Below are 25,808 nucleotides of genomic sequence, written 5' to 3' on the forward strand. Positions count from 1 at the left end.
CCTGTCCAACTAGTCTGCTGCCTGGCTCACTCTCTGGCCACTATTAAAAGTATGTTTTTCTCTGAAACTACGCAGCATTTTTCTACCTGCGGATTGGCCAGCATGTATCAAGTGTCAGGTTCTCTTTAAACATCATGCATTGTTAGGTATAATTGACATGTTATCTGTATTCTGCAGGTCGCTATGATCATGACAATACCAGATTTACATATGTTTTTATTATGTTTTGCTACTTTTGCACAAGAAATGACTTAAGATTTTTGGGGTGTCAGTACGCTCTGTTATGTATCACTTTCTTATTTTTCTGTAAGTGAAGCTGTATGAATGCTCGTTTTTTGGGGGGCAAGCTGTAGTTTTTACTGGTACTATTTTCAAATAAATTTGACTTTTTGATCACTTTTAAAATTTTTTGTATTAAGTATGGTTACAGAAAAAACAATAAGTCTAGAATTCATTTTAGATTATTTCTTTTTTACTGCGTTCACCATGCAGTATAGTTGACTTGTTAAATTTATTCTGAGGGTTGATATGATTGCAATGATTTATATATATTTTTTTCTGTTTTACTTCTTTTGCACAACAAAATCGTTGTTTAGAGAAAAATCTTTGTTTTTTTCCGTCATATTCTGGGAGCTCAACCTTTTTAATTATCTTTTTATAGAGTGCAAGAGCTTGTGTTTTTTTTGTGTGGAACAAACTGCATTATTGGTACCATTTTAGGATTTGTACGATGTTTTGATCTTTTTTTTTTTTTCATTTTTTGTGAGATGAAATGAACAAAAATAGCAATTAAAAAATAGCAATCTTTTCGTTTTTAACAGCTGTCACTGTACAGGATAAATAATTATATCGTTTTATATAAAGGGTTGTTGCGAACTAAGGGTGCAGATGGGCTGACAGAGCGAGAAATCTCCATTGCTTCAGTATTCGGATGTAAGGACCAACGGAGCCACTGTCCATAGGTTAAAACCCAAAACTTGCCACATCTGGGCCACCATAAACTGAAGTCTACATCACCTATTAGCTCCCATAGATTTCCGCTATAATTTATGGCAATTTTTGTTGTATAGTCAAACCGGAATTAATAGATAAGCCTGAAATAAAGTAAGGTACCCTTTCCCCAACTTTTCTCATTCACATGCTGAAGAACTAGAGGGAAAAACACCGTTGGATGAACTTCTGGTCTTACTTTGTCTTCACCCTTTGAGCTCTTGGGGATTATTAAAGTTTTTTTTACTTTTGTGATTGCAGCTTTTTCATATCCATCTTGCGCCTTTGTTCCCCATCTGTTTGAGTGGTCAAAATGTTATGGTGATTACAGAGAACGATCCCCTGTTAACTCGCAAAGTACCTACTCTGACAAAGCCTTACCTTTATTAAATCCATTAGTCTACTTTATATCAGACACTTACCGTAATGGAGATAAATCACATATTTATGCAGCACGATGTAAGGGATTATTCCGGGTTCTGCTTGTTGGTCGCCTTATTGCTCTTTGTCCTGATTCTGTAAAACACACCAGCAACTCCTCATCTATCCGCCTCCCCCCCACCCTCTTGCATCGAGTTGGCGTGCATAGATCTGCCCGGGGGCTTATTAAAGCTCCGGCTGTGAGCAGGCATGCAGTAATGCTGCAACATCATTTTGCAAGAGATGCAAAGTCATCATTTTATTTTCCTAAATTCAGCTCATGTTCCTAACGTCTTCGGAGGCCTTTAGGAAACAGACTGGAACATTGGGTCCACATCAAAATAAATGCAGCTTAAAATCTGCGATCATCTCTCTTGACAGGTGAAATCTGTCAGATCTTTTCACTGAGCACAGAATAAAAAGACCTTTAATCTCCTTGGAGGTGGGGAGGTAGGGGGGCGTCATTTTATCTGTCTTTTTTTTTTAAATTCTGACGACTGCGCATATTCGAAAATGAAACTTGCGTGGCCTCTTTGTCCTAAGACCCGTTTCATAATGTCTGCTATTGTGCCCCCTGCTCTGCATTTCTCCGCAGAAGGAACGTACAATTTTGTAAGAGCCCGTGAAAGCCGGGCGCCTTGTAATGTAATTCAGTCACATCACACAAAGGACTGCAGGTGGCATATTCTGTCCTCCGTGCGACCAATCGGCGCTCGCAAGTCACCGCAGCTGCCTCCTTCTGCATTTATTTTACTGCTACAAATAGCTCCTGCTTCTGCTGCGCACAAAGGATTTTATTCCCAATCGGATTTTTGCAGATAGGCCTTTAGATATTTTACCCCAGCGACCCCTGAAGCGTGATACTCCGAGCTAAGGGGTGTCGGAGAGGGGGGAGTCACTGCAGCTGAGTCGCGTGGAGGCCAATTAGGCAAAGTGGCAGCTTATTATTACAGAGTGACTTACCAAGAGCACAGGCTCACCCTACTGTAGACAGGCCACCATATGCAGAAGTCTTTGTCATGTAAATTTCGGTCTTAAAGGAGTCTGCTTCTAACTTCATATTCTCAAGCCCCCCAATTAACTAATCAGGAAGGACAGGTGTGAGAAAGTGCGTGTTTACCATCCGTGTCCCTGAGCAATGATATCATAGGAGAAGAATTACAAGAACCGAACTCACCACAATGCGGATCTATTGAATCATAAACTCTTTAATTTCCCTGAATTGCATGAGAATTAATACAGTAAAAGGTGACAAGTAGAACCGGCTTTATCAGCATCAGTTACTGGAAGAAGAGAAAAAAAAAGGAAACCTTTTTCTAGAACCAAATCTCTGACATGCACTTAAAATTATTGCTGTTTCTTTCTATGTACAGTATAAATATGAAAGAAGGGTAGGTAGGTGCCCTACATCTACGGGTAAAAATGCCGCATACGGGATCAGGTAAAGAAGGCAGCTGAAAGGCTGTGGCCGTGCCATCAGTTTGCAAATGCACATCTCTAAAAATGAAATGACGGCGTAGAATTAGTCGGATTTTCGGATATGCACCCTAGGAACATACTATGAGGAGTTAACCCATTCCGGTGCCAGCACGCAGGGTCTTGTGAAATGTGCAGGCTGTAATGAACATGGAGGAGCGCTTGTGCTAACAGGTTAAAATTTTGCACCTTGGTTTAAGCAGTAAGTCTTTGCCTTATAATTAATGCAGCTAACACAAGGCAAAGATCTGCCCACGGGGTTAAAATGCATGCAAAGGTATTTGCAATGATGGGATGGTGCAGAAAATTGTTCCTGGTGCAGCTAATATAGTTTATGTGCATTGCTGCAAATGATTAAACTAGCATTTCTTCTAGTACCATAGATATAACAATGACCATTAATGAGTATCGTAATGATTGTCATTACATCTACAGTCATGAGCAGCCTGAAAGAAGAATCAGAAAAAAAGGCTATATATTCAGGTCATCATAAACATCTCTGCAGCCTGTGGAAGGGTGGACATGGCTTGGATTGGCTTCATCTTCCTTCTCCGTAGGTATTATGGATCTGCAATCAGCTACTAACATACCCAAACATGAAAAAGGGATTAAAGCTTGAGGATTATGTGCCTCTCCCTTTAACAGAGATGGGCCATGGGTAAAAAACAAGTGCCATTTGCTACCATCTGGGGATGGGGGGTATTCTGGCATAAACTAACAACTAGAGGAGTCCCATTTTTGTTATAGGGTCTCCTCCCACATAGCACATCTATCAGGATTTTATACTGAGATGCAAGGCTTATTGATAGTTGTCAGACTTTATTGCTAGCTCAGAGCCCCTGTATTCCCTGTTTTTTTATTGGATTTATACCATTGATGGCACTTATTTTATGTTGAGCTGATTCATGTATTTATCTGGTGCAGAGGATTGCAGAAATGTTGATCGCTCCACACTTCTGTACAGAGCAGAGATTAGATATCTGATGATCAAACCCCTTTGGCTGTCAAAAGACATTATACAATGTACAATGCTGAGCAAGAAGGAAGAAGTCCCTTAAGGATTTCAAGTGATACTCCTGATTGCGTTGGTTAGGATGCAGGGCTCTAGGTGGCCAGCTGTAACTGTGGCCTAGCACATAACGGAGTTTAAAGGGTTATTACTCAAAAACATTCCCCTATCTATCTGTCAGAACCTCAGAAATCCACAGAACAGGGTTCTGCAAGCCCCTTCCCAAATGGAGCAGAGGTGTGCATGCTCAGTCTTCACTCTATTCATCGTCTATGAGACTACCAGAGAAACTTGAACTGTTTCCAGTTGATCCATAGTCAATGAATAAAATGAAGTTCGAACATGCTCACCTCTTCTCATCCAGAGCCCTGTTTTTGACATTTCTGGGGGTACCAGTGGTTAGACCCCCAGCAACCAATAAGGGTATGGTTTAACCCTTTAATACTATTTCTAGGTACATAAATCCTAAACTTTGCTTCCAGAAGATTTCTGAGATATTTAAGAATTGGGAAACCATTAGTTGTTTCTTAAATCTCCCACTTTTAAAGGGATATTCTCAAGGCATTTAATTAGTAAGACACCATGAAAGTAAGCAAGTTTGAAATTAACTTGCTTTTTCTAGCTGCTTTAATTCTTGTTCAAATAGAGCTTTTATTTTTTCATAGTGTGCACCTGGCTTCCATGGAGCTTGGCCACCAGAGCTTGCTTAGACTCTGGAAGTGACTGCACAGTAGCTATATTTTAGGAGAGGGGTTAACTCTTAGTTATGTCCATCCCACTGATTTCTATACAGAAGTTAGCTGCTCATCTCTCTTCCCCTCCCACTCAACTCCTGACTATTATAAATTTTGGAAAATCACCAGCTCCCACCATCGGCTTTTCCCAAAGCAGTTCTCCTAATCACAGCTCTCACTGTCCGAATCTGTATGCTTGTTGAAATGCCCTGCTTTCTCTATGTGTATAGTGATAGCAGTGTAGATTCAGAGCAAACCAGAGCAGAACAAACCACTGAATGTGTTACAGCAGAAGTTGTGCTGAGCTTTATATTTTTACTAATACTACAGCTCTGCTGCTCACCAGAACTGTCACTCAAGGAGGAGGAGAGCTTGTGCTGCTAGGAACAATGAAGTAAGGAGACTGCATTGCTCTGAGCTGCTCATGTGTCAACTTGAGAATACCCTTTTAAGTGATGATGTCTCTGCAATCTGTCTCCTCACCACTTCAAGCAATCACTAGCCACCATAGAGCAAATTTAATAAATACATACAAAAAAAATACTCATAAGGAAGTCTTAAGGATTCCTAGGACACATACTATGGAAGACTCCTTTTAAGAGGAGATTGCCTTTAAATACCTGGAAATACTGAGCTGTATGGAAGAAACATCCATCCCAGTCCATGTCCGGTGATCAGCTGCAGTTTTCGCTCCTTTCATGGCTTCCAGTTATATTAATGCTATGTTGCCCTGACTTAATATCTGTTCCTGTAGTGATTATTAGCGGCTGAGAATTCTTATCCCGAGCCCTGTGTACACTATACATCTAAGGCCATGATTTTCTTTTCAGCTATTTTGATACATTCTCTCTTGCGATGCAATAACACTGATAATGCAAGTAAGGCTTCTATTATCTAATAACTCAAGGCTCGTTATAGTTCGGCATGCAGGAAGGTGAAAGAGACCCTAAAACATTATCCCAGCGAGCGTTGCCTGAAAATTGCCCTCACCCCCTGTTTATAGTCTGATATAAGCAGGTCCACTGAAAAGCAAGGCAAGACTAGCAAAATCGGCTCGCATCGTCTGGAACGATGCGTTACAATGTGTCACGTGTAGTAATACTGCATTCTAATTAACCTTGGGATGGCCCAGTGACCCCCTACAAGTGCTGTCAATGCATACCATTACTGCAAGGCTCTGTAAACTCCAGTGAATGTCTACTTTCTTTTTTTTTTTTTTTGCAGTCATTAAAAAAACATCTTTTTTCCATTTTGAGGTGACTTTTTCCCCATATCAAGTCATGATCTCTTGATTATACCCAGGCTTCCCTAGCAAAACCTCAAGCATGCCGTAAAGCCAGCCTGGACCATGGCTGATGAAAATGCAATACAGAATTTGTGACTCAAAGTTGATTGGACAGCAAGTCAAAAAAAGTACAAGCTTTGACAAAAAAATGCCAGAGCTACCGGTGGCGTGATTAATATTGGCTTCCTTTGAGTCGTCATGAGGTATAAAGTCAATGAGAAATTGCATAGGCTTTTCCAGAATCGTCCAGGATCTCCTGGACGGCTTGATCGTAAATGTGGGCCTGAAGAATACGTTCTGTCTGCCTGTCGCAGAGCTCAAGAGGAAGACAGTCCAATGCGATGAAACGTGCCTGTCGAGTCCGTTGCTTTGTAACGCTCGCCTGTAAACATTGACCGCTCCGTCTCTTCATTATTAACACCACATTCTATCCAGTCATTTGCAACCACAAAAAAAAAAAAATCGAAAAGTCATTAATTAATAAAAAGTAAATTGGCAAATAAATAGTATAAATAACACCTTGTATAAATTACATGACTTAAATAAGCAGTTCATCAGAACAATCGCTTCAGACATTCGCCTTCACCCGAAAGGTGGAGGTCGCATCATGATGCAGAGCGTAATAAGTTATAATAGTCACAATGCGGAGTGAAATGACCCCCTTATTAATGCAGGGCGCTTAATAAATATGTGTATCAGTCATCCAAATATAGTGCATATTCTCATTGCTTTAGAAAACACTAGAGGTAACACTGTTTCGCGGGAATCTGCGGCAAGTTAATTGTAGTTGAGTGCCATTCCCTTTGCTATATAAATATTGGCACAACTTTGCCCATTTTATTTTTTTACTGTACATATGTGCTTCCAAATATTAAATCAAGACACTGGAGGAAATCTTTCTGCCTTTATGTACAGCCAGTCAGGCTTTGGTGCCATTGGGAAGAGCTTATGTGGGACATTCATGCGTTTTTGCTGCTTAAGCCTGCAAGAAACTATTTGTGCATTCATGACTAGGATCCTTGATGCTTTGTACATGGAAATTGGAAGAAGCGTGGCACAAAGTTTTTAGAAAAAAAAAATAATACGGATCTGTCGGAAGCAATGCCATACAATGGCACAATGCGCATCCCCTTAAAAAATAATCTGGCGCAAAACAGAAAAATGGCACCTAAGCCTGAGCGTTGAAGAGCCTCTCCATCCGATTGAGTCCCGTTGAGTCTAATGACACGTTCACATTTCATGTGGTTCATCTTAAGAAAGCTTGGCTTTGCACGTAAAAATTATTTTTAAAAGCTTCAGCGGAGAGGAAATAGAATTAAAAAAAAAAATGAAAGAAAAGTGTGAAATTTATATTGCACGGCTTGAAATAAATTAATAAATAAATTAAAAGCGATGTGTGATATGGTCCGGAAAGCATGGTCAAATACGGTGCTCTCATAGAAGGTGGTGAAGTGCAATCTAACGTAACACTGTTATATGCCAAGTACCCTGATTTTATTTTATTATTTTTTTCAGTTTCTGGTGCCTTGTGCCATTGAAAAGGGCGGAGGGGCACAGTGGTTTGTGCCATGTCTAGTTGTGTACAGTTTTATTGTGAGCACTTGGCTTTAGCTTTGGACAGTGCACTCATGCTCCGAGCCCTTGAAGCAAGCCGACTCGTAATGCTTGTTGAGATAAGACTTGAGAGCAAAGGTTTTTTCGCACCGCTTGCACTTGTAGTGCTTAAAGGCCGAGTGCGTCTGCATGTGTGCACGAAGGTTAGATCGGTCAGCAAAGGCTTTACCGCAGTGGGCACAACCAAAAGGCTTCTCACCAGTATGAGAACGCATATGGCCTTGTAGCAACCAGGGCCGGCTGAAAGCCTTCCCGCATACATCGCACTTGTGTTTTAGGTTGTGTGTCAGGAGATGCATGGCCAAGGCTGGCATAGATACGTAGGTCTTGCCACAAGTCGGGCATTTTCTTGCCATTTTACTGTCCAGGCTCCTGTGAGTTTGCTTGTGCCGACTGAGGTTGGAGGAGGTGGCATAGGTTTTACCGCATTCAGAACACGTGTGGCGCTGGTTTCCACGGGTTTCACCACTACGTCTTGATCGGCCATCAGTGATGAAGAAAGCATCTATTGAGTAGCTGTCTGTGACTGCTGCTTCCCCGCTGAAGTACCCGGCTGAGAGGCTGGACTGTGGGCTGTCAGGCTCGCTGTAGTCATCGTGAGTTGGCGTGTAGTCAGTTTCAGATGATGAAAATTTGCTTCCACTTTTTTTCCCGACTTTGTAGTCAGACGATGTGATACAGTGCTCGGTAAAACCTACAGGATGGACAAAATACAAACACTGCATTACCTGAACACAAGGCTCAGAAACATCATTCATTCTCCTCACTGCTCTTCTCTGTACATTGGATCACTGGCACTGTCATTTCTCTTGCACTTGTAGTAGCCCACACAAACAGATATATATATCATCCATAATGACACTCTGGTAGTCAGGATCCCAGGGTAATAACACAAAGGCAGGTTCAAGGACAAGGATTTGACCTTAAACAATGGTTGACTGCAATGAGAATAACACATGACAGGGGCAAGACAATGACACACTGACACTTGGGGTACAGGACAATGACACTAATACCTGAGGTACAGGACAATGACACTTGGGGTACAGGATAATGACACTAACACTGGGGGTACAGGACAATTACCTTTGGGGTACAGGTCAATGACAAACTGACACTTGGGATTCAATGACACTGACGTTACAGGACAATAACACTAGGGGTAAAGGACAATGACACTGACACATTGAGGTACAGGATAATGACATTTTGGGTACAGGAGAATGACACACCTACACTTGGGGTACAGGAAAATGACACTGACACTTGGGGTACAGGATAATGACATTGACACTTGGGGTACAGGACAATGGCACTGACACTTGGGGTACAGGATAATGATACTGACACTTGAGGTACAGGACAATCACACTGACACATTGAGGTACAGGATAATGACATTTTGGGTACAGGAGAATGACACACCTACCATTGGGGTACAGGACACTGACACTTGGGGTACAGGACAATGACACTGACACTTGGGGTATAGGATAATGACACTGACACTTGGGGTATAGGATAATGACACTGACACGTGGGGTACAGGATAATGACACACTGACACTTCGGTACAGGATGAAGACACACGGACACTTGGTGTATAGGACAATGACACACTGAACCTTTGGCTCCTGGATAATGACACTGACACTTGGGGTACAGGATACTGACACTTGGGGTACAGGACAATGACACTGACACTTGGGGTACAAGATAATGATACTGACACAATGGGGTACATGATAATGACACTTGGGGTACAGGATACTGACAGTTGGGGTACAGGACAATGACACTAACACTTGGGGTACAAGATAATGATACTGACACAATGGGGTACATGATAATGACACTTGGGGTACAGGATACTGACGCTTGGGGTACAGGACAATGACACTGATGCTCGGGATACAGGACAATGACACTTGGGGTACAGGACAATGACACACTGACTTCTGAGTATGGTAATGTGACAGTGTAACCTATTAATACACAAGATGTTTCATTATGTCTATAATCAGATTTGCTCTGTTCCATGCTGTTGAGTTTATGCATCTGACGTTATCTGGCGGGTTCAGGACAGGTCAGCATACAGTAAATGAATAATTCATAGCACAGAGAGGCAGTCGATTTGTAAGCAGAATAGTAGGTGCACAGTGCGCACCCCGCAGTGGTTTCCATAAAAAAAAAATCCCCATTTAATTTTACACTGACATCATCATGTTTACTGTTACATAATGAGGCCTCGTATTACCTCTATTACTTTACTGAACTGTCAGGAGAATTGGGACAAGAGGAAGGATTTGGTTTCATACCATTATGAGGCTCTGCAGGCTTTTTATTTATCCTCAGCAAACAACGAGGAAAACTCTGATTCTGATTTAAATCAATAGGATCAAAATGCATATTTTTGGTATCATATTTTCTGTATCAATTCAAGCAATTTCTTTAAGACCAAATCTCCTGTCTGCTACTATGAGATATGTACATTTACTTTTATATCTTGTTTTATTTTGACCTAGATTTGTTTTCACTGCAGTAAACATTGTTTAATGATTATTATTACTTTGCACATAGAGAAATCAAGCAATTAACTATTGGGAATCCACTCACAAAACATATTTTAGTGTCATAATATATCTTTAATGGGGATGGAGCTCCATTTTTCATATGTAATAGCCCAAATTCCCTGCATAGACATAAATCCATTATATAATAACATCATGGCCACCCGCAGCCAGCACTAGCCATTAGAAAGAGCAGATGCTTACTACATACTGTTTATATACTGAAGTCAATAATTACACAGTATACAGGAAGCCCCTGAGCTCCCTCTAATAGTGGGTGCAGGAACTGACCTGGCTCTAGCACCAGGCCTTGCTCCCTTCTCCTGCGACTACCTACCTTCGCAGTAGTCCACACCAGGTTTCTCAAGTAACCCAGTCAACAGGTTTGACATCATTACCCCAAGCATTTTAAGGCCGGATTATGCAGAGGCTATAGTCTTGAGTATTAAGTAGCGCTGTCCACAGTTCAAGTTTATCAGGAGTTTAATACTACTTCATTGGCTCAGCTCCAGCCAAGTGACTTATCATTCTCTCTGCTACTGATGACTTTTATGCTTTAAAGCTCAGTCCAGCCATCTAGGTATTGTCCACACATACCTCTCAGCACACAAGAAACCAACTTCTCGCAATTAATCACACTTAGCCTCTGCAATCAAGGTAACACATCTGTTCTAGCATTCTAGTCTTCAGTTTGGCTATACTACACTGCTATACTTTGGTTAATACTCACTACAAGTCCCAGCTTGCATACATCACTGCTATTAACCATTTCCCTGATGGAATATACAAGACTGCATTTACTTCTCTGTTATTCCTGTGATTAACCATGGCCTTACTGTAAGATACCAGAGTGCATTCATTGATTGACTTCATCCTTGCTGGGAAGATACCACTTTCCTATACAGCTACTACTCCCATGTGTATACAGAAACATGGCTGTTTCATCTGAGGCACTTGTTCTGCTCTGCAGTCCTGGTCCTCTCTTATTTATGTGTTGGCACTCAAAACCCTCTCCACTACACCATCACCTTTAATCGGTGCTGCTCACCCTGACCTTCAGTTTAGATAATTCACCCCACCAGGTGAGCCCTTAACTTTTCACTTCTTTGTGGTAGATTTGGAGCTTTGAGAAATGGAGCTCAAACTGCTATAAAATGCAGTCACCTTATTTCCAGATAACCACAAATCAGAAGAGAACCCAATACATTTTTTAACATTTAACTGGGCTTGAAGTTTTAACTATACTTGAAACTTTGTCAACATATTTAATGAATACTGACCAGTCTATATATGTGACGTAGAAAGAACTCAAACATTGAGTGTCCAGCGCTGCTAAATATATTGGTGTTTCTTATATTGAAGAAGGCACAATTTTGAGATTACAAGTGTCAGACCATTAGAGGATCATACGTTACATTAATACTCTATCAATGCAACGCTGAAGGCATTGACTAAAAAAAATCCTATACTTCCATTGCATCCTGGTGATGTCATTTAGATTGCAGTCATCTGCAATCAATGTGACAAAGTCAATTTACTAGTGTTACAAAACTGATACCAAAAAAGTATCTTTTAACCTATATTTTCAGTATGTGGCATATTCATGTAAACCTGATGGAACCAGAAAACCATTATGCCCATTCGCCTAGTACTGGATGTATCATGATCGTTATATAGGTTCCCCTACTTGTTTTTTTTCTGAGTGCTTAGGATCACTTAACAGCCCTCATATGTATAGACGAGAAAACTGCAGCAGACCGGCGGTACGCGTCAGCTATTCCTATGAGTGCAGATTCCTGCATTTGTAAAATAATGCTCTTTTCTCAGCTACAAGTTTATGACACCTGTTCCCTCTGTCATCCCAGCTGTGACATTATTTACTGGACTCTTCTGTCGATAACTGTGATCTATTGATCTGCAAGATGAGCCCTTCTCCAGCTCAGCACGGAAGGATGATCTCTGCTGAGATACACATTACCCCACTGCTGTCACTGCATCTATATTCCTATAAACAGACACCGCCGATGCTCTGAGCGCCCCGCATTCACTTCCTATTTTTTGCTTTTGATGGCTGTCAGCGAAGCGATGCGGCAGGAACCTACTTTTCTGTCTCTGCAATGGAATATATCAACGCTCGGCATCGTGACCCTTTAACTTCTTGGATCTCTTAAACCATTAGCGTGCAGTCAATATTCCATTTAATGCAAGCATTAGCTGGGGTCAGGAATCTCAAATACGCTGTCCATTTATTTTTCTCTTGTTAGCTTCGGCTTCTCCGCACAACTCCCATACTGCACTCTCCTAAATGTGCATCATTTGCTAAGCTTAAGAGATAAACCTCTGCACTGCACAAACCAAGCTTTGGTCTTTGACTGTTATACTCTGCGTGTGTGTGCAAAAAAACGATGGCCAGTGATGTGGCTTGTACGTATACATGTGCCATCGACACGGCTCGTGCCCCTCCTCTGCAGATTTAATGCATGTGCCTTGTATCAAGGTGACACTGCGGAGCACGTGGAAAAACAAATCTCTACTTCTTGGCCTGCAGCGCCATGGCTTCTAGAGGATGACATCTTCTCCAGATCTGCTGCTCCAGCCATAATAGATAAAGATTGCAGATAAGTGGAGCCCACAAACAAATCTTGGCTCCTGCACATTTCATGCATTAATAGTGAAGGAAAATGCAGCAGCTCATTGTCTACGAGCCTCAGATCGGTCCTGCTTCTATGAACATTGCAGCTTTATCAGCTTGGTTTCTTTTCTCCAGCTTTACCACCCAACAGATGCTTGTAATGGGAGGGGGGGGAGATGTAATTAGTTTTGTCATTACAGGATTTATTGACTTTATGTGGAAATCTGCAGGCATCTGTAGTTATCTGGGCTGCTATATGTTCACCAACGGAAGGGCCCTCACCAACATTTTTTGCTTAGGGAGGCTGTTCCAGTTTATAATGGGTTTTGGGCTGAAGTGACAGCAATCACTCTCTTTGATGGGGATGTTATATTGTCTCTGTGGCCTTCTAATGTTGCACAATATTGTATGGTCCCATAACTTGAGCAGAATATTGTGCATGGCCCATACCTTGAGCAGAATGTTTAGCATGGTCCCATATCTTGAGAACAATGTTGTATGGGTCCCATACCTTGAGCAGAATGCTGTGCATGGTCCCATACCTTGAGCAGAATGCTGTGCATGGTCCCATACCTTGAGGAGAATGCTGTGCATGGTCCCATACCTTGAGCAGAATGCTGTGCATGGTCCCATACCTTGAGCAGAATGCTGTGCATGGTCCCATACTTTGAGCAGAATATTGTGCATTGTCCCATACTTTGAGCAGAATATTGTGCATGGTCCCATACCTTGAGCAGAATATTGTGCATGGTCCCATACAGTACCTTGAGCAGAATGTTTTGCAATGTCCCATATCTTGAGCACAATATTGTATGGGTCCCATACCCTCAGCAGAATGTTGTGCATGGTCCCATACCTTGAGCACAATATTGTATGGGTCCCATACCTTAAGCAGAATATTGTATGGGTCCCATACCTTGAGAAAAATATTATACATGGTCTCATAACTGAAACAAATCCAACCTTTCTGGCCTTCAAAACCCCAATAATCAGACTGAAGCTTTATCTGATTTTGGATATAGTATGAGAAGATCCATTTAATTGAAAAATATAAGTACGGACATGAAAGGTAAAAGAAGAAGGAAACCCAATAGTAACAAGATTAATGGAAATCATGAAAATGACATTAAGAAGACAGAAGATCCAAACAGATGAAAAGACATCCTGGAGGCACAATGTGGTCATCAACTGTACACACAGGGGTGGACATGCCATTGGTGCAACCTGTGCAGCTCAAGAGGTAATAGGGCCCATTTCCACCTACAAAACAGGTGGATTTGTGCATTATGATGGGCTATGACTGCAAAGGGCCCATATATTGTTCTTGCATAGGGACCCTCTTCTGTCTGTGTTTGCAGTTAATATTAAGATAATCTTCCATGCCGTCTATCAGACCCAAGAAATGCAAGTTCTATCTTCTCATGGCTACAGCACCATCAAGGTGTAAAAGATTGACAAGTCCATTACCACAATCACCGCTGCCTGACTATCCATCTCGCTTCACAGATTGTTATTCTTCGTCATCTTTCTGCCTCCTTATTTGCAGATTGTGCAGTCACATGCTTGAGGTAGAAAACAGCTTTCCTCAGCAATATCTCACACCTCTCCAAGCACACAGCAAGGTTATTTTCAAGAGCGTGACTTTGAGACAGGCGCTTCCTTCCAGATACCTTTCCCTTCTGACTGTATCATTAATACCTATATTAGAGGGGGCTCAGTGACACCTGTTTGATCTCTGATGACATTTTGTCAGGTGCCTGTGTGCTGAATGTTGTGACGTGTGTAGTAGCAGTATTGTTGGGGTTCAGGGATACAACATGACACCATGACCAGTCCTCGGTACTGGGGATGTAGTGGGTGACACTGTCACCTTGCAGTACTGGGGTCATGGCTTTGTATATGACAGGGTAAGAACCATCATTTTTCCATGTAGTTACATAGGGTAAATGTATTATCAAAGAGGACGGACATCAACCAGAAAGTAGAAAAGTTTCAGAAAAATTATGTATGATGATCCCTTATAGATTGTGATGATATTTGTGATCAACTCCACAGGTTTCTGCCTAGACTCTGTAAGTGCATTTTCCTAATCTGTTGCCATTATTGCAAAAAAAAACAACCCATAATATTGTGTGCATTTTTAACTCAAAATCTAGATATTTGCCCTTTTTCTTAAGTCCATTGTTTTATGCCATAATTATGATTAATGACACATGATATGGACATGGTTTTAGTAGAAATGATGTAGTCCAAAAAACAACTAGCTCTTGTGAACCTAAAAACCCTGCATGTCATTGATGGTTGCTGGGATTTGTAGTACCCCAACAGATGGGATGGTACAGGGGGTAGTTTTATCTGGTGCAAGGAAAGGTTTGAAATATATATATATGGTTTACAGACTCAGTAGCTTCAGCTCTAGTGATGTTAATGTGAAGGTGTCTTGTCCTGCATAAAGCCTACAAGGAATAGTCTTATAGATTGCAGTCTCCGAGTAAGATGTGCTTAGCTTGCAGATGTCCTGCCCTGGGACCACAAGTTGCATCTCAGTAGCAGAAGTACAGTACAAGGTTATACTGAAAAATCTATCCATTGTGCTCCATATAACACACACAAGCCCTACCTGATTCCCCCTCCCCCATCACGATACACATGCAATAAATACATTACCACCTAATAGTAAATTTGACCAAGTAAACCAGTCTTGTCATTTTTTTTCCTTTAACCGCAGAAATCCCAAACAGATCCCATTCCCCCAGGATGGAGCCGCTTAAAGGGCTTTAGAGAGAGTCTTTTGGCTGCCTCCTGAACAATGAGGTCCCCGGAGAAAGCTTAGATCCCCTCCCCCCATCCTTTCTGTCCTCCCCTCTGTAAGGCTCTGGCATTCACTCCTCTAAAAGACATCAAGGACTTGATAGTGCAGGAATTAATACCATGTCCTCAAAGAAGCCAAGAGCCCTCGCTACCAATACATCCAAGGAAACTATTGTTAATTGAGCTCTTATTCTACAGGTGATAGCAGGAAAACGTGGCTCTGCATCCAGGCCTGCATTGCTCCACACGTCTAGTGGCGCTAGGATGGTCATACAGGGTCTCTGTGTTGGAGCTGACATTGGCCGAACTTTCTCATAGTTCTTGCTTTCCTATGTATTTTCGGTAGAGCATTATTGACATAATATAGAAATTGAGGAGAAGGTCTTGGATAATTAGGTCAAACCCAAACAATAAGGGTTAGGAGCATCCAAGGCCTGGTAGCTACATGTGTCCTAAGTCAACAGGCGCTGGTGGACTATTGAAGACCTGAGACAGGGCAGCTAACTCTTACACCTTCATTCTGCCACGCACAATGCAATAATTTGCCGATAAATGATCATACTACTACCAATCCTTCCGCATACTCCTTACATTATATTGATGGTCATAAGTAGGAACAAAATGCATCAAATCCGATCATTTCTCCGAGGCCGCATCCATTTATTGCGCTGTTTGCAACGTCTATGTAAGGCTCATCCTGACTTTGCAGGAGCAAACTTTTTATCATCACGTACAACAAATGGTCCATATAGTAACGAATCGGAAGCCAAAATATTAAAAATGTCCATGTGTATGGAACCAGGTTTAGTCTGGTTAAAAATCTCCATGTGTATGGACCCAGGTTTAGTCTGGTAGGACAATTCCCCAATGTGCCATGTAATGCTATGCTATGTCACTACATAGTGGGTATATCATCTGCTACGTCCTCTGCCATCCATGCGCAAGGTGCTGACTTACCGTTTTCAGCAACAGGGACTCCCAAGCTTCCTACAGTGCTGGTGAGCGACTGCCCCAGGACACAGGGCTCATCAAAGTGGTGGTAATTTGAGGCTGAAATCCCACTGGATGAAAAGTCATCTAGTTTTATCTTCTTGACGAGAAAAGAACGTGGCATGTTGAGCTGGACGAGGGTCTCCTTTTGTTTTAGCGCTAGTCTTTTTTAAAGAGACGGGGGGGACGGCGGTTCACATTCAGCACTGGACAGCTCCGACTTTCTGCAGTGTGCAGGAGAGAGAGAGGGAGAGTGAGAGAGAGAAAGGAGATGAAGGGAGCAGGAAAAGGAGGGAGGGGGAAAATCTGGCAGCAATAGCTGAGCTCAGCACTCATGCTGTCTTTATATGGGACGCAGGCCTGAGATCAGGTGGTGCTTTGCAATGGAGCTGTTTAGCTCTCTAATCCATCAAATGTCCCCCAGGACAATCATCACATTACCAATGAAGCGGCTGTGCCGACATAGAGAAAGAGACAACCTCCTGCCTACTTACTACTTATAGACAATGCAGTGGAAACAAGTAATATAGAGGAGCAGCGTGGCTGGAGAATAGGGAGGCGAGATTTTATCCCACTGCCGTACATGCCTGCGCCCTGCAACTATTTCCAGCGCATAGGCACAAGGGTGCAAACTTTTACCCCCTACCGATACTCTGACATGCTGGAAGCAGGTGACCCACATCTTATTACTAAAAATACATTTTCTTTTTTTTTTTTCATCATTTTAATTTTTTGCAAAAACAAAACATTAATCTTACATTCCTGATGAAGATCCTCAAGAGAAGCAAATACACGACATGCGAAGAAGAGGGGGCACTACGGAATAATACCAGGAAGACTGGCATTGTGTAGATGAACTCTGATTCCTTTGTCTTGATGCAACCAGTGTTTTAACAGCCTGTGAATCATAAAGGGAAAGTCCATATGGTGGTAGGAGAAGGAAGGGAGGGGGGAAGGGAGCATCTTAATATCCCACATCCACCAAGGTGGGCAATAAACAGTGACCCTTGCAATTCTGCAACAAAAGGAAAGAGCCTCTCCATCTCTATATTATACAAAGAGGGAAGAGTATAACTGGCAGCCGGGGGTCTGGTGTCGTCTATCACACTGTAGACAGCACTGAACCTCCCACACGTAGCTGCGTGCGAATATAAATACACTCATCTCTGCTTTATAGATTTATATATAATGTTCTAATGCAGATTGTGATGGCAGCCTGCCCCACTCACACAGAAATATATCCCCTTGTATAAGCCAGCAAGTTCTATACTAGGTGTGTTTCAGCAGTGTAAGATGTTATATGCAGTTGCCTTTACATTGGGTTATTGAAGGGCCAGACATTGGGGCATATTTACTAAGAAATGCAGTATTCTGATTTTTTTTTGCAGTGTTCATCAATTCAATGTGCACTGGGCTGATTACTACTGAGCGCCTACTGAGTTGCAACAGGTACTGTATCTCTATGCTATGATAAGGTCTAAATATTACACAGCACTGTGTACTTACAATTGCTCATTTTGCCTTTCTACCCAGTTATTTCTTCTCATTTCCATTAGGTCTATGACATCTCCTGACTAAAAACAGACTAGCTGAATCCTTCTTAGCTCTATGTAGAAAAACGAAGTATCTTTTCCTTTTTCATCATTAGAACAACAAGTGGAGCAGATGGGTCAGGAGTTGAAAAGGGGATGGAGCTGAACTCCCAGGGACTTTGCAGTGATGTAGAATTGTAGTTTTAGTGATGACTCATGCAGGGAAAAGAGACTTCCTGTTTCTACACAGAGCTAAAAAGGATTCAGCTATCGGCTATCAATCATTGATAAGACGGCCCACTGGACTAAAAATCACAGAAACAGCAAAGGTTTAAAGAAGCCGTCAAAGTTTTTATCCTCTTAATATATTGCAGTTATCATATTATATAGCATTGTGTACTTACAAGTGCTCATTTTGTCCTTCTACGCAGCTAATTTTTCTGTTTTCTATTAGGTCTATAACATCACGTGATTAAACACTGACTGAATCCTTCTTAGCTCTATGTAGAAATATGAAGTCTCTTTTCCCTGCATGAGTCATCATTAAAACTACAATTCTACATCACTACAAAATACCTGGGAGCTCAGCTCCACCCCCTCTTCAACTCCTGACCCAGCTACTCCTCCCCCTGCCAGGGGCTTTGAAGTGAGGTAAAATTGTAGTTCTAATGATGACTCATGCAGTGAAAAGAGACTTTGTGTTTCTACAAAGAGCTTAGAAGGATTCAGCTAGTCTCTTTTTAATCACATGATGTCATAGAGCTAATGGAAAAGAGAAGAATTAACTGGGTTGAAAGACAAAATGAGCAACTAAGTACACAGTGCTATATAAGATGATGCCTGCAAAATCACCATTGGTCTTGTCTTGTCTATTAGTAAGGCTATCTTCACACATTGCGTTTTTGCAGTGTTTATTTTTCTTGCCAGCCAAAACTTGCCCTCTTGTCAGTAAAAACGCCCATTTTTCAGTATTCTCACAGCTTTTTTTGCCTTTTTTTATGCACTTGTGTGATTTGTCTACAGTGTTGTTATTTGCTACGGGTGAAAAAATGCTGAAAGAACTGAAATGCTGCAGGTTTTAAAAAACCTCTGCGATTTTCTAATTCAGTCTGGAAAAAAAAATACCAGCGTATGCATGAGATTTCTGAAATCTCACAGCCTCTGCTGGTACTGAAAAAAGCAGCTTTTTGCATTAAAAAACTGCTGCAAAAAAACTGCAGCAAACATGTGAACATAGCCTACCACTGCATGCTACAAAAAAGTCGTCACCTTCCCAAGACATCTTGTAAGTGCTTGAAAAAAGTTTGGTTATGGCCTGAATGCTATTCTATATAACGCAAATATAACAGAAAACTGGTGCAATCCCATTAACAAATATGCCCCTTAGGCTATGTTCACACACGTTGGGTTTTTCAGTGTATTTTGCTGCAGATTTTTATGCAAATTTTCAGCTGCGTTTTGCAGTCCCAGCAAAGTCTATGAGAAACCAGAATTCTCTGTTCACACATCTTGTTTGTTTTTTTTACTGTTTATTTTGTGCCCTGGTTGGGTTTTTTGGAAAGTAGAGCATGTCACTTCTTTCAGCGTTTTTTTCACCCATAGGAAGTAATGGATGGTGAAAAAAAATGCTGAAAAACTACATCAAAAACGCATCAAAAACCGCAGCATTGATTGATGTTGTCTTATAATTTCCATTTTATACAATAACACAATTTTCCATTACATTTGTTTACAGCTAAACGTAAGAGGAATAGTAGGAGAAAAAAAAAGAAAACCTAAAAGGGGAAATGAAAACAACAGGTTGGAGGAAGGGTGGCTCAGTGGTTAGCACTGTTGCATTGCAGCGCTGGGGTCCTGGGCTCAAATACCATCAAGGACAACATCTGCAAGGAGTTTGTATGTTTCCCTCTGTTTGCATGGGTTTCATTTTCTACTCTGGTTTCCTTCTACGCTCCAGAGACTTAATGATATGGAATTTGGATTGTGAGCTCCAATGGGGACAGTGATGATGATGTCCAGGGGCATCACTAGAATAGGTGCAGGGGTTGCAATCACATTTGAACCCTAGAGCCTAGGGGACCCGAGAGGTCTCTTTTAGCCCATATGAAAAGACCATTACTATTAAAGACTTGCAATAATTGGGGGCCACAAGCTTCAAGTTATGCCACCAATGATATCTCTAAAGCACTGTGGAATAGGATGGGGCCATATAAGTGAGTAAAATAAATAAATAACCTTATAATGAAACAACCTGTGTCTTTCCATACTTCACTGGGGAAAGTAACAGATCCAAATCTTTTTCATACTAGTCTACTTAATATTTTTCACCTTCATCTTTTTGGTAGTATTAATTGATGCTCCTCACACCAGGAAAGTAAAGAGAAATAGAGGATGGTAGAAACTCCAGATCTATTGGTGGATCTTCCATTAAAATTATCTCCCTGTACCAAGAAATGTTATTCCATTATAATACCTGCAAGGCTCTGTACAACATTCACACAGAATTTTGTCATTGTTCATTTGCTCCTTAATGCAAAGTTAAGCAACTCTGTAATTAGTCTTCTGACATTTTGCTACTGTAATGCTGTGATGCACTACTATGCCATAGGTCACACACCATATACTGTAGTGTTACCACTTCGCTATGGCTGGGACAAAAATAAAAGAAAATAAAGTTTGTGACGCCAGGATGCACTTAATTAAACTCTGTTTCCTGGTAGAATGATGTAATGTGGTGCACTCCAAATAGTCCAGAAAACAGGGAGGCCTAAGGGACTGTTGATAAACTTTACTTGTTGCACGAATACACAAGTACATCCAGATCAACAATGATTTAACACAGATTCAATGCCAGTGCAGCAAACACAGAAGCACAGTTACTTCCCAGTATAGTAATGCATAGTCCAGGTCTGGGAGGAGATCCCACAGAAGACCATCCGCAACCTCATCAGGAGCATGCCCAGGTGTTGTAGGGAGGTCATACAGGCACGTGGAGGCCACACACAATACTGAGCCTCATTCTGACTTGTTTTAAGGACATTACATCAAAGTTGGATCAGCCTGTAGTGTGTTTTTCCACTTTAATTTTGGGGTTGACTCCAAATCCAGGCCTCCATTGGTTAATAAATTTGATTTCCATTGATGATTTTTGTGTGATTTTCTTGTCAGCCCATTCAACTTTGTACAGAACAAAGTATTCAATGAGAATATTTCATTCATTCAGATCTAGGATGTGTTATTTCAGTGTTCCCTTTATTTTTTGAGAAGTGTGTGTGTGTGTGTGTGTGTGTGTGTGTATGTATATATATATATATATATGTATATATATATATATATATATATATATATATATATATATATATATATATATATATATAATATATATAATATATGGTGCAGTGATTCCTGAGTTCCAGCTTCTGCTTATATGCACAGTCTTTATCACACTGCTGCCTGCGGCTGAGGCTGTGGTTTCTCATATACTGGAGCTTCAGGTGCTTTCTTACCTTCAGCTTTCCTAGGTAACACTTGTGCAAAAAAATGTCTCCTTCCTTCTCTACCAAGCCCAGGACCCAGTCATGTGGTCTAACTATGTGACCTAATGGCCATATATGGAAAGCAAAGCTGCTTTGTTAACTCTTTACAACCACCTAATAGCAGAACATAATAAGTGCATCACTTTATGCATATATAAACTACTTCTATGTACTGAATTCTCATGTACATTATCTGCAAAGGGAAATGTGAACATTGTGCAAACAAAAAGGTAGCTGCTCGCTTTGCTTCCTCTTAAAGGCACACATACAACAACTTTAGGGCATTACACTACCATTCAGAAAAATTCTTTAGCTCAGTGCTTTTCCAAAACTGGCACAAATCCATCAGAGCTCCTGCTCAAGGTTCTGACAGCCCTCTCTGCTCTCTCTCTCCTTTCTCTCAGAGTTGGGGCTCGTGCAGATCAGCGTATTTCTGGCCTGAGTGCGATCAGACAAAACATTGGATCACAGTCAGACCAATGTTACGCAATGGGGCCGTGCTCATGTACGATTGTCAGAAAAACAAGTCAAGAAAAAATCGTTGCATGCCCAATTTTGATCTAATATTCGGATTGCACTCGGCCATGGAAACTATCAGACTGCGCTCAGATGTAATCTGAGCGCAGTCTGATTTTCACAGATGATTGAATGGAGAAGGTGTAAAAAAATGTTTTCCTTCTTCTCCTCATCCGAGAGAATCACATCAAACTATGCTGATACTGTGATCAAACTCTGATCAGAGTTTGATCACAGTGTCATTTGCATAATCGGCCCAATTCTCTCGCATGAGAGAATCTACTGCCATTTGCACCTGCTCTTAGAGATTGCAGCACAGAGGAGGTGGGGGTTGTACATATCTCTGCAATGGAGAGTAGAAAGCATGTACAGTCTTAGAGAGGGCAGAGAAAACAGACTGAAGACCAAGAGGAAAGCATATGAAGAGGAAATAAGTGCAGGATAGAAGGTATGCTTATATCTCAGCTAACAAAAACAGACCTTGGATACACAGAGACCTCACATCCATCCATTATTACTGGGAGAGAGACACAAGAGATAAATTTAAAACTTGGATCAGGCTGCACACCACATATCAGCAGGTCTGAAAATGTAAGAAGAAATAAAGATCCATGAAGTTTAATGCAATTTTATTAGCTTATGGTAACTACTAACAAATGTAAAAACCTTTATTGACCTGACAAAGGTGTCCATAGCCTTTAAAGAAAATTGGCACCGATACTGGAAAAGAAAACTTTTTTTTAATCTTAGATAACCCTTTAAGGTGAACATTAGTTGCATTGCATGGCAGCCATAGATGTCAGGGGGTGTTCATTGAATGCAGTGAATGGCGTTAGTTCTCCTGAGCAGATAGACATGAAGTGCTATTTACAGGGGCCCCCTTTATTATCTCAGTATGGCAGCGGACAAGCCCTTTAAGCACTGTTTAAAGAACTGGGTTTTTTTGCATGCATACATTAAAGCTTCTTGTGTCGTTAAAAATGTAAGAACGACTCCACATGGACTATTACTTTTTATTAGTCATAGTACACAATCATACTGTTTCATTGTTCCTGAATGTAATTCTGTAGAAAGGAATATGGAGGACTGTAGATTTCTAACAAACTGTGCAACGGATGAAAAGAATTGATTTTGGAAAATCAAAGGCAAGGTTGTTACGTACTCATTTTTTATATCATGTATGTTGCTGAGAATACAGTTTGCACATACTTGTCTCACACCAGGAGGAAGGGATTTACAGAGCTCACCTCACATGCTCCTGTTCTGTTCATTGTTCTGCATTGTTTGGGAACCCCTGGATTGTCATTGGACTACAAGCAATGTTAATTACTTACTAGCCGAGTAATTAGGCTCTAACGTGGGTTCAAATGGGCAAAAAAATAAAACATCTTTCGGAGATCTCAAACCGGCAGTAGAAATCTACATAAACTCAAAGAAAACATACATACTCAGTGCTGATAATCAGTGGCGTAACTAGAGTATTATGGACCCCAGTGCAAAATTTGGACTTGCCCCCCCCTCCCGCATGTTGGTGAGATGTATGGGCCCTTGTAGCATTCTAAATTCTATAAGAACATTTGTTTTGCCCCCCTCTCCCATTATGCAGTAATGTCCACCATCCTGGGCTCATTCTGGTACATATGCCCCTCATCTTGGTGCCATCCTGGTATATATGTCCCCCATCCTGGTATATATGTCCTCCATCCTGGTATATATGTTCCACATCCTGGGCCCATCCTGATATACTTGTCCCCCACCCTGGGCCCCTTCCTGGTATATATGTCTCCCATTCTGGTATATATGTTCCACATCCTGCACCCCATCCTGGTATATATGTTTCTCATACTGGTATATATGCCCCCTACCTGGGCCCCTGGTATGTATGTTACCCATCCTGGTATATATGTCCTCCATCCTGGTATATATGTCCCCCATCCTGGTATATATGACTCCCATCCTGCTATATATGTCCCCCATCCTGGTATATATGTTTCCTATCCTGGTATATATGTCCCCCATCCTGTTATATATAGTACAGACCAAAAGTTTGGACACACCTTCTCATTTAAAGATTTTTCTGTATTTTCCTGACTATGAAAATTGTACATTCACACTGAAGGCATCAAAACTATGAATTAACACATGTGGAATTATATACTTAACAAAAAAGTGTGAAACAACTGAAAATATGTCTTATATTCTAGGTTCTTCAAAGTAGCCACCTTTTGCTTTGATGACTGCTTTGCACACTCTTGGCATTCTCTTGATAAGCTTCAAGACGTAGTCACCAGAAATGGTTTTCACTTCACAGGTGTGCCCTGTCAGGTTTAATAAGTGGGATTTCTTGCCTTATAAATGGGGTTGGGACCATCAGTTGTGTTGTGCAGAAGTCTGGTGGATATACAGCTGATAGTCCTACTGAATAGACTGTTAGAATTTGTATTATGGTAAGAAAAAAGCAGCTAAGTAAAGAAAAACAAGTGGCCATCATTACTTTAAGAAATAAAGGTCAGTCAGTCCGAAAAATTGGGCAAACTTTGAAAGTGTCCCCAAGTGCAGTTGCAAAAACCGTCAAGCGCTACAAAGAAACTGGCTCACATGAGGACTGCCCCAGAAAAGGAAGACCAAGAGTCACCTCTGCTTCTAAGGATAAGTTTATCCGAGTCACCAGCCTCAGAAATCGCAGGTTAACAGCAGCTCAGATTAGAGACCAGGTCAATGCCACACAGAGTTCTAGCAGCAGACACATCTCTACAACAACTGTTAAGAGGAGACTTTGTGCAGCAGGCCTTCATGGTAAAATAGCTGCTAGGAAACCACTGCTAAGGACAGGCAACAAGCAGAAGAGACTTGTTTGGGCTAAATAACACAAGGAATGGACATTAGACCAGTGGAAATCTGTGTTTTGGTCTGATGAGTCCAAATTTGAGATCTTTGGTTCCAACCACCGTGTCTTTGTGCGACGCAGAAAAGGTGAACGGATGGACTCTACATGCCTGGTTCTCACCGTGAAGCATGGAGGAGGAGGTGTGATGGTGTGGGGGTGCTTTGCTGGTGACACTGTTGGGGATTTATTCAAAATTGAAGGCATACTTAACCAGCATGGCTACCACAGCAACTTGCAGCGGCATGCTATTCCATCCGGTTTGCGTTTAGTTGGACCATCATTTATTTTTCAACAGCACAATGACCCCAAACACACCTCCAGGCTGTGTAAGGGCTATTTGACCAAGAAGAAGAGTGATGGGGTGCTACGCCAGATGACCTGGCCTCCACAGTCACTAGACCTGAACCCAATCGAGATGGTTTTGGGTGAGCTGGACCGCAGAGTGAAGGCAAAAGGGCCAACAAGTGCTTAGCATCTCTGGGAACTCCTTCAAGATTGTTGGAAGACCATTTCCGGTGACTACCTCTTGAAGCTCATCAAGAGAATGCCAAGAGTGTGCAAAGCAGTCATCAAAGCAAAAGGTGGCTACTTTGAAGAACCTAGAATATAAGACATATTTTCAGTTGTTTCACACTTTTTTGTTAAGTATATAATTCCACATGTGTTAATTCATAGTTTTGATGCCTTCAGTGTGAATGTACAAATTTCAGTCATGAAAATACAGAAAAATCTTTAAATGAGAAGGTGTGTCCAAACTTTTGGTCTGTACTGTATGTCCCCCGTTCTTCCACTGTTCTTTAATGCAT

At 41.3% G+C, this 25,808-nt stretch overlaps 2 protein-coding genes across 2 annotated transcripts in view; both read right to left on the minus strand.

Annotated features, from left to right (window-relative positions):
- Positions 1–1,559, minus strand: part of SRXN1 (sulfiredoxin 1) — a 28,372-nt gene extending 26,813 nt beyond the window's left edge. The window contains exon 1 of the mRNA XM_073682838.1: positions 1,413–1,559. The gene's annotated coding sequence lies outside the window, so the exon portion shown is untranslated. The remainder of the gene's footprint in view (positions 1–1,412) is intronic.
- Positions 1,560–2,607: 1,048 nt separating this feature from the next.
- SCRT2 (scratch family transcriptional repressor 2) lies at positions 2,608–16,867 on the minus strand. The gene is made up of 2 exons (XM_073682839.1): positions 16,499–16,867; positions 2,608–8,222 (listed from the first exon to the last, which is right to left on the minus strand). The coding sequence occupies exons 1-2, from the start codon at positions 16,653–16,655 to the stop codon at positions 7,522–7,524; spliced, it is 858 nt and encodes a 285-aa protein (XP_073538940.1). The 5' UTR covers positions 16,656–16,867; the 3' UTR covers positions 2,608–7,521.
- Between the last annotated feature and the right edge of the window lie 8,941 nt (positions 16,868–25,808).

Source organism: Phyllobates terribilis, unplaced genomic scaffold (assembly GCF_046119375.1).
Source record: "Phyllobates terribilis strain yellow unplaced genomic scaffold, ASM4611937v1 Scaffold_5__5_contigs__length_657084704, whole genome shotgun sequence".
NCBI classification, from domain to species: Eukaryota; Metazoa; Chordata; class Amphibia; order Anura; family Dendrobatidae; genus Phyllobates; species Phyllobates terribilis.

What these genes read in the sequence shown, in the direction of transcription:
- SCRT2 (XM_073682839.1), bottom strand. Translation starts at nt 16,655, where the DNA reads ATGCCACGTTCTTTTCTCGTCAAGAAGATAAAACTAGATGACTTTTCA. An exon ending in AGTCCCTGTTGCTGAAAACG is followed by an intron (nt 8,223 to 16,498) that starts GTAAGTCAGCAC and finishes TCCATCCTGTAG; the next exon opens with GTTTTACCGAGCACTGTATC.